The sequence below is a fragment of the Saccostrea cucullata genome, unplaced genomic scaffold (assembly GCF_032062105.1).
Source record: "Saccostrea cucullata isolate Sc308-1 unplaced genomic scaffold, CSIRO_AGI_Scuc_v1 ctg2825, whole genome shotgun sequence".
NCBI lineage: Eukaryota > Metazoa > Mollusca > Bivalvia > Ostreida > Ostreidae > Saccostrea > Saccostrea cuccullata.
The window spans coordinates 60,629-70,557 of record NW_026940486.1 but is presented as its reverse complement, the minus strand read 5'-3'; the positions used below and the strand labels follow the sequence as shown (position 1 = coordinate 70,557).

Here is a 9,929-nt window from a genome sequence, read left to right as displayed (position 1 = left end):
ATTAAGGAGACGATTGTATTCAAATGAAAAGAATTTAAACATAAGGATGCATGTATCGTCTGCATGACTATTTTTTCGGGGGTTTGCCGGCTAAGTTCAGATAAACACTATAAGTTCAATTAAAAACTGTAATTTTTTTTAAAGCTGATACGATAGCGGTTTAATCAATCCTCAAAGGATAAGAGAGTGGATTAAAAAAAGATAAGCACATACACTAAGTCCTGCTATCAGGCATATCGATACCTTCAGCCAACAAATCGAATTTTACTTCGTATTGCTTACCAGTTGCAAAGTTACTTGCTGTCACGCGAATTTCCGTTTCTCCGAAAATGAATGACATTTCAATCTCAGCCGGTACAATTCGATCGCATATTGGAATTTCTATGGTGCCTAATTTGAAGCATCCTTTTTCATCAATGTAGAAGGGGTCTTCAGAATTTGATATAAACACTCCACACTCAACTTTTCTCTCTTCATTTTGCCGCGACTGGAAAATATATGACTTCCTCATGCCTGGTTCAATATATTCTCCTCTGGAAATAAATTTCAAGAAGACATCTCTAGACCTTTCTTCTCCCGAAATAATCTCTTTTTTCTTCAAACTGTGTATAAAGCTATCAAATCGCGGACAGGTTTCAATCCCGTATGTATACCGGGCTACCCGTGTAGTAAAAACGTCTGGAATATGACCAAAATACACCGCTCCTTTCAAAACAACCAGCTCTGCCTGCTCAGGTGTTACCACACGCTTGTCCTGAAACTTTTCCCTTATTTCAGACCGCAATACATCATTATAAGCAAATCCTCCTACCATTAGTAATGTGTTAATATATTTGCTTTCTTTTCTGAAAATACCTTCAAGATGAGTTGTGATGTTTCTTATCATAGGATGAAATATTTCATCGAAAATTCTAGATGGCACAATTAAAACTCCTCTTTGGTATCGTACCTTACCACGATATTTGGAGTTTTCAATACATCGATTTATTGGCTCTTTCTCTTCCATGTCTTTATTGTTTAACACTTCTTTAGCAATCTCCAATAATACGAATGGAAGATGTATACGAACATTGTTTCTCACACAGGTTCTTCTCCCGTTCTTTATCTTGGTTTTCTCAAATTCCTGCCAGAATGTAAAATAGTCTACCTTGTATTCCCCTTCCGACGAAAACCTTTTCAAGACCTCATCACCAAAAATATTCTCTAGAAATATGTAGAACGCTTTATCTACACATGTGTCTCCCCATGCCCCACCAGTTGCTGGAATAAGTTCCACTAGATTATGATTTTGCTGTTGGTGTACTGTAATATCTGTTTTTCCACCTTGAAAAAAAATCTTCTTACTGAACATTTGCAAATTTATTTTGCGGGAAAAAAAATCTACTTGTACACAGTATTCTGAAGTTTATATCAAAGTGATGTGAGTTTCTAATTGACAATACATGTATCTACATGTATATAATTTATTGAGATCTGATCGTAACTTATTGAGATCTGATCGTCAAAAAATGTATGCAGGGACAATAAGAAAGCATTCTATTAGTTATGTAGACAAATTTATCCCACCGACTGTTGTCTAAAAGATTAAATATTTATTGTATCGCTAAATTGCTTTCTGCATGCTTTATTGTCGCCAGACGCATTGTGACATCAGTAATGAAGCTCCATGCAGGTCACGTAAAAGCAGTATATTGATGATATGTGGTTGGTAAAATTTTTAATATATGGTGGGTAGGTAACGTGGAGAGGGCACATTCTCAATGTAGGGTGGGTAAACAACATAACATGGTTTCATGCAGCATTGCTCTCGGCCAATGAAATTAAACAATTTTTATCAGAGGCAGGATAAAAAATATTTTACTTTGACTAAATCAGTGATACATTATGACGTCATAGTACGCAACATCAATTTCAAAACACAATTATTAAAAATCTTGCTATTTAGTGATGTTATTTAACTACTGAAAAATGAATGGAAAAAAAACGTTAATAAAATAAATGTTTTGTTTGTTATTTTGTATCTGTCATTTTGATCATGATCTACCACCGATGACGTCACATGTGTACATTAAGTAATTTGGATATTGGTCATGTCCAGTTAAGATAATTTGGCTAAGATGGCATGTACAAAGATCCCTGAAATGGAGTTTGAAAGAAAATATCGTGAATATTGTGTTACAGTCTTATGGAGTGTATTTTATCAAACAAGTATTCTAATTAAATTTTATCGATTTTCGAAGACGGCTATTCTGGTATCCGGTAGGCCTTTCCTCTGTAAATTCGTGACCAAAATAATGCAACAAAACAATTTAAGCTGGGTTTTTCAAATAATAAGACTTGTACAGATGGAAAGTTTGCCTTCTAAAATGCTTTGAAAGTGCTGCTAGATTCCAGAGTTACGCACGGTTCATATGTATAGAATTTGACAATTTGGGCAATGTTATGTGCAAATGTGTGGAATGATTACTTTACGGATAGAATAGATGAATTCTAGCAGCATTTCATATGCAAAAAAGACGTTTTTGACTATTATTAACTCAAAGAAATCATTAATTGATCAGTTAGCTTTTTTTATGAAGGAACATTCGCTATCAATAAAAGTCACATAATACCATAACATACAGCCTACCAATTCCACCCTGTTGATAGCAGAACTAAATTTGTATTCACGTGAGGTTATACTTATTCTAAGAAGTACCGTTCACTGTAGCTCAGTCAGTAGAACGCTCGCTAGGTGATCGGGAGGTCGTGAGTTTGTATCTCGACCGCAACCGACCTGAGTCGATAAAAATAAATATAAAACTGTTCCTTCGCCGTGTGCTCGGCACTTTAAGTGAGAGTTGTAGGTCCTTCGGATAAGAGCTTAAAAACCGAGAACTATTTTCATCAGCAGGCATAGACACGATAAAGATACCTCACTGCTCAATGGCCCTGAATAACGAGTAAATGTCAAATGAAGCATATGATGACGTCACCATATGAGTAAAATATTCTCGAAGGAGACCTTAAAGCTGAACACGTTTCATAAATAGCCACTGTCAGACGGGTATATAAACCGTCCGATTTCGTTACACTCGGTTGCACATTCGAAACTCGTGTCCGACATGTAGTACTCCTTGCGTGGTCTCAGATTATTTGCGTTTTTACTTCGTTTTTATGTGCATTTTCTGCTTGTATATAATGTATTGACTTGTATTTTTCATGATACTATTGTCTTTTTTTGCAAAAAAAGGTTAAATTTGATAATTTCATCTCGACCGAGTTGCATGGCTGTGTATAATGTACGTCTACACTCGTCAGATATCTACAGCAAAATACATTGAACTGATAAGCTATCTTCTCCTTATATATGGGCTGTGGGGAACGCTTTGGACAACGAGAAATATGGCGGCCTATGACTATTTATGAAGAGTGTTCATCTTTAAACAATATACAATAAATCAATTAATATTCAAAGAATCAAAAACTTTAGCGTCCTTCAATTTAACACAAGATGAAATGCTCCCATTAAGCTTGACTTAATGGTAGCTTATAGGTGCTTAATGGTGGCTTAAAGGCTGCCTTTAAACCACCATTAAGCCACCATTAAGCACCTATAAGCCACCAGTAAGCTTCCATTAAGTAACCATTAAGCCACCATTAAGCCGAATTTCTAACTTAATGGTAGCTTAATGGTGGCTTAATGGTTACTTAATGGTGGCTTATAGGTTCTTAATGGTTACTTTTAGACCACCATTAAGTCACCATTAAGCCACCATTAAGGTAGACTTACAGGTGCTTAATGTCCAAACTCCATTAAGCTACCATTAAGCTACCATTAAGCCACCATTAAGTCACATTACGCAGTTGATTATATTGTTTATATGGAAGAAAAATTATTTTTATAGTGATTTGTTATCATTATTATAAATGTAGAGTTCGTTTTATCTTGATTTGGTTAAAAATAATGAAAAAGAACGAAATTCAAAATTTAAAAAAACCAAAAAAAAAAACCCGGCGCAGTGGGGGCGCGAACCCACGACGAGGTTTCGAAGGCAAACGCCTTATCCATTACGCTATCGCCGCTCCTTATAAACTAGTGAAAATATTAAATATTTAACCTTTATTTTTTTTCAAAATTTGTGGACTTGTTAAAGGTTTTTACTAGAATTTTGTTGAACATTTCCAAACGTCTTGAATTGGTTTATTAATCAAAATATAAACAATTTTATTTTTGGATCTTAACACATTAATATATTTATATCTCTACAGAGATCGGATTTTAGTTTGATGTAGTGTGATTGAGTTTTTCGCTCTGTTAGTGTTATTCGAAAATTTTTCAAATGTAAGCATTAAATCATGATTGAAGATAAATTAATTATAGATAAAACACAAAAGTCTATCATCGAAAAAGAAAGAGGAAAAAAAAACATATTTTACTATTATTTTTAATATACTTCGGATATTAACGGTTTCTGTGTCAACAATTTAGTGACAATCCTCGCGTAAGAGTTACCTGGTTAATTACGTTTACAAAAACTTTTTTTAGAATATCATATTCAGTTTCAATTCTTTTTGTGTCATAATGGGTATCAAAATAATTGACTTTTTACGATGAATCATATTTTTTGATTTGTTATAATGCTTGCGTTAAATTTATTTTTTTTTTTTAAATAATTGATCATTAAAATCTGTCAGTGTACGTTGTGTATGTATAGTTTCCTGTTAGTTAACGGGGGACAGGGGACACCTAATTAAGGTCTATTGTCTGACCAGCCGGTTTACTGTACACGGATTATCTGTTAATCCTACCCCGTTTCTTAATGTGTATACATCTGGTCGGATGTCATGTTTAATCTGATCGGCCGTTCCTCTGAAAATCGATTTTGAAAATTAATAACAATCATTGAAGACCGACTAGATTTTGACAGATACTTACCGCTGCATTATAAAAAAAAATAATGAATTAATTAAAAGTATTCATGATGTAAAAGCCATTAAAAAGTTTTTCATGGTAAAAGTCAATTTTTGAAAACTAAACATTTGTATACCAGTAGCCCCCCCCCCCCAAAAAAAATAAAAGGACAAAGGTTTTTTTTTTCATGAGATCATATAGTTATATTCCTGTGAATTCTGTAGCAGAATGGTTCTTTTGACATATGAAATAAAATGGCCATTTTAATAAAGTAATATATATTTTGTGTTCGGAATATAGATAATTCAAAAAACAAATTGATTTTTGTTATTGTACATTTCAGATATTTCACAAGGACTTGCTCACGGTGTGTAATTATTATTTGTTTTTAAAAATCATATACACTAAAAATAAAAACAACGCATGTAATAATGGTTAATTTAAAAAATAAAAATAATATACAGTTCTGATACATGATGTCTTGTTTTATTATCACTGTAAATGATTTAAAAAAAATTAAACACCTCGAGCAAGCCCCTGTGGCTATTAGCTAACTTCGTTCCCAGTGATCAAGTTTATGCACGTTGACAAAAAACTCGTAGAAATTATGATCGAGACAGAATTATGAGATGGAATAGATTTTGCGTAAATGATATTAAAATAACTAAAAGCTAGTTTAAAGATTCTATATAAGATGCGTAAAAGTTTAATGAGGGTTGACCATTAAGTCACCATTAAGCTGAGCTTAATGGTGGCTTAATGGTAGCTTAATGAAGTTTGGACATTAAGCACCTGTAAGTCTAGCTTAATGGTGACTTAATGGTGGCTTAAAGGAATTAACTCCTTTAAGCCACCATTAAGTCACCATTAAGCTACCATTAAGCGATTGCTTAAAGGTAGTCTTTCGTCTTGTGTAACATATTGATTTATAAAAAAGGTATAAACATGGTGTTAATTATCAATACATGTAATTACCTACAATAAAATATGGACTCAATATAATCTAGTGAGCTTGAAATAAAAGATACCATAGAGTCTGGCACATCTGTTTCATGATTATCTGAATGTTTTCTTTCAAAGATACATTAACCTAACTTTCTGATAAATGTTGTGATTTCAACATTTCAACATTTAAATCATCAAGCGTCAACTTCCCTTATTTTCACCAGTATATGAGGCTTATGTAATTCACTTGATTACATACGCAATCTCATTATGATTGATTGATTAATTAATTGGTATTGTTTAACGCTGGATGGGCAATATTTCAGCCATATTGCTCAAAATATGAAGTTGATGAAACAATTATATCAACAGGCTTATTTGATGAGATCATTTTGCAAGATTTTTGCGGTCGTTAAAATACCCTTGTCGACAAAAACAACCTATTTTTAAGTAAGATATTGACTGGCATTTAACATATTTTCTGTTCATTATTAGCACACTGAATTGCCTACATATTTTTTTCCGTTTCTCCCTTCATGACAAGGAGAAGAAAGCAGGTGTGGTTGGTCGACAGGGGTTACTTCTTCCAAAGCATCCCCGTGGGGATCCGGGTTAGAATAGGTCCTAAGTACCCCTTGCTTGTCGTAAAAGGCGACTAAATGTGGCGGTCCTTCGGATGAGACCGTATAAATCGAGGCCCCGTGTCACAGCAGGTGTGGCACGATAAAGATCCCTCCCTGCTCAATGGCCCTGAGTGCCAAGCATAGGCCTAAATTTGCAGCCCTTCACCGGCAATGGTGACGTCTCCATATCAGTGAAATATTCTGGAGAGGGACGTTAAACACTATGCAAACAATCAATCTTCCAGTTTATATGTTATGTACAGTTTTGCCTAGCTAAATGGCGCCTGACCGTGAATACCGTTCCTTATTTCTCTATTTTTTACTGACACATATTTCTTTAATATTTCACAGACATTATAAATATCGCTTTTGTTTCTAGTATGTTAAATTATTTTGTTTATACATTAAACGCTTAAACATTGCCTAGTCTTGATAGTTTGAAAGTTCTGGTTTAAACTTAATTGTTCTAACATACCTCCGATGTCAAGGATCACGTATTCAGTGTCTGCCATTCCTTTCATCCTTGTGCCATCTTGATTATCCGGTTGCGTGAATAGAAAATAAATAGATGCAGCCTCTGGTTCCAGTGCTAGAAGCAACTGAGCACTTGGAATTCCGGCCTGAAAAGGTTATCAATAAGTGTATGCATTCAAGATCAGTGTGTGCCACACGAGAGAGAGAGAGAGAGAGAGAGAGAGAGAGAGAGAGAGAGAGAGAGAGAGAGAGAGAGAGAGAGAGAGAGAGAGAGAGAGAGAGAGAGAGAGAGAGAGAGAGAGAGAGAGAGAGAGAGAGAGAGAGAGAGAGAGAGAGAGAGAGAGAGAGAGAGAGAGAGAGAGAGAGAGAGAGAGAGAGAGAGAGAGAGAGAGAGAGAGAGAGAGAGAGAGAGTACATACGGCTTCTGCAGCTTTCCTCATGAACTTTTTGGCGACATCATCCCATATTGCTGGCACAGTTATAACAAAAGTGATATTGTTTACTTCAATTTTGTTGATGAGCGTATTATTCAAGTTTTCAAGAAGATGATCTTTCAAATATCGTATGCAATGGGTGAAAACCTCAATGGCGTCAAGTTCCTTTTTGTTTTCATCCATACATTTGGTTTTTATGTTGACTCTCTACAATTAAAAAATTGTTTTTAGCAAAAGTAATCATTAATATAATTAAATAAAATATTAAATTCCACTCTTAATCCTTTTTTTAGTTACTACATTCATCATATAACCACATGTACAAACACACACTGTATAAAAAAAGCAAAACAATATTTATTTTTTATACGAGTTTTGTGTATCGTATTTTATTCTCATTAGATATATATATATAGAGTTCGAAAACTAATATCCTACTTTTTCTAATGCTGTTTCCAAAATCATCTTAAATCTTTGGAAAAAGTAATAGTCTTTGTCCCCACTTTCAAGAAGATCAATGTAGTTTTTCTCAGCTTCATAGCCAAATGAATTAAAGGTCCTGTCTGGGTTTAAGAGGAGGGCTGTTGGGGCTTTGTGAGACATCGGGTTCCAATTGGACCAATCGCTTGTCTTAATTTTTGTCCAGTTGTCCTTGAAGGAATAGGCATAGCCAGAATAAGTTGTGCCGATGTCAATGGCAGCCACCAAAATTTTATGGGGATTTTGCTGCTTTGTTTTCTCCGGCATTTTGACACATCCTATATATATATATATATATAGAAAGATAGATAATTACTTTTGTTTTAAATTTTATGACACGAGCATATCAAAAAAACCTTTACCACTACGGAAGAATTGTGAACATAATCATCCGGTAAAAACAGTGAAACAATATTGAAATAAGACAGGGGTGGACAGAAAAAACATACAAAGATTCCCTTAAAGTGTCCATGAAGCTGTTCCATAAATTAAAGAACCTACAAAATGGGAAAACCTAGCACTCGATCGCAGTGCCTTGCGCTCAAGAGGGGGGCAAACCGGAATGAGATAAAGCACCTAGCTGAGCAAAAATGCACGAAGCGCAAGGATAGAGCTGCCTCTGTGGAAACTCCACTAGGAGTTTCCCAGATTGTGGAAAGAAATTCCATGCGAAGGTTGGTCTCAGACAGTCAGTTGGAATCAGACCTTCGGTGCTGATAGTTCCCAATCTCCCAAAATACTTTGCTGATATTTATAATATTTCAAAACTAGGAACTCGTATTTGTGTCTTGAAGATTTAGAGAATGTGGATGCCGATACAAGAAGAAAGCTCACGGTTGAACTAGAACGCGGGTATGTTAAGGAAGCAAGCATACAAGTCATTTCTCGGGAAATTTAGGCTTTTTAAAGAAAATTAAGTTTGATAAATTACCAAATCGCTGATAAACGTAAACTGTTATAAACTATTGTATACAGATAAAAGAGTGTCTAATGCGAAGACGTGTATCACCGCAACGAAATCACGTGACTTCTATTAATAGCGAAATTTTCGTTGATAAAAAAGCTAACAGAACAACAACATGCCGGTGTTTGATAATCTCTTTGATTAAATAGTATAGTTGAAAAACATATATTTTTCCTAAAAAGTGCTGCTAGAATCCAACTGCCCTGTTAGTAAAAAAATTATTCCACACATTCGTACGAAACCGTACCCTATGTTTTGAATTTTATACATGTGAACCGAGATTTTTCGTAAAACCACGCTTAACTGGGAATTCTAGCAGCACATTCTAATTTTGTCAGAAGGCAAACACTTTCCGTCTGAACAAATCTTATGTTTTGTAATATCCAGCTTATTGTTGTTCTGTTGCATTATTTATGTCATGAATGACAGGGGAAACTGTCTTCGAAATAGAATATAATCGTTGAAATTAATTTAGCATACCTGTATAATTAACTGAACTCCATATGATTTTCACATAATATTCACAATACTTCCTTTTAAACTCCATTTTACGTATCTCTGTACCTGCCATGTTAGACAAAATCTCTTTACACGACATGATCAATTCCCAAGTTACTTGTTATACACATATGACGTCATCGGTGGTAGATTTTAATCAAAATGACTGACACAGCCAAATCAAAATAAAAACATTATATTTGTGTTTATTGTTTATACGTTTCTATTCATTTTCTAGAGTTAAATTACATTTCTAAGTAATAATTTTATGAAGACTTGTGTTCTAAAATTGACATCATCTTGTCTACCATGACGTCATAATGTAGCACTGATTTAGTCAAGGTAGAATATTTTGTATGCTTCTTTATTACATCTGCAAATTAGTAATAGACGAAAATATCATCCTTTTAAACTGGGTTTGAGAAATCTAAGGGTATTGGCACCCGTGGCTGCTACATGTACTTTGTAGTAATCACATCATGAACCTTCCTGATATAAGAAAAATGTTTCAGCTATAAATGACGACATGTAGTTGCATTGTTTGAATCACCTGTGCCGGTTAACATATGTAAATATTGTTTTTATGCAATGTAAATATATTTGATAAAAATAGCTCG

General features: G+C 34.4%; 1 protein-coding gene across 1 annotated transcript; it reads right to left on the bottom strand.

Annotated features, from left to right (window-relative positions):
• Nucleotides 1-214: 214 nt before the first annotated feature.
• LOC134255491 (heat shock 70 kDa protein 12B-like) lies at nt 215-8,117 on the bottom strand. Its single transcript, XM_062738025.1, has 4 exons — nt 7,809-8,117; nt 7,356-7,577; nt 6,938-7,082; nt 215-1,323 (listed from the first exon to the last, which is right to left on the bottom strand). The coding sequence occupies exons 1-4, from the start codon at nt 8,115-8,117 to the stop codon at nt 215-217; spliced, it is 1,785 nt and encodes a 594-aa protein (XP_062594009.1).
• Between the last annotated feature and the right edge of the window lie 1,812 nt (nt 8,118-9,929).

Coding starts and splice junctions, on each gene's coding strand:
- LOC134255491 (XM_062738025.1), bottom strand. CDS start 8,117: ATGCCGGAGAAAACAAAGCAGCAAAATCCCCATAAAATTTTGGTGGCT. Junction 7,578..7,808: donor TGGAAACAGCATTAGAAAAA/GTAGGATATTAG, acceptor TTTTAATTGTAG/AGAGTCAACATAAAAACCAA. Junction 7,083..7,355: donor TGAGGAAAGCTGCAGAAGCC/GTATGTACTCTC, acceptor TAACCTTTTCAG/GCCGGAATTCCAAGTGCTCA.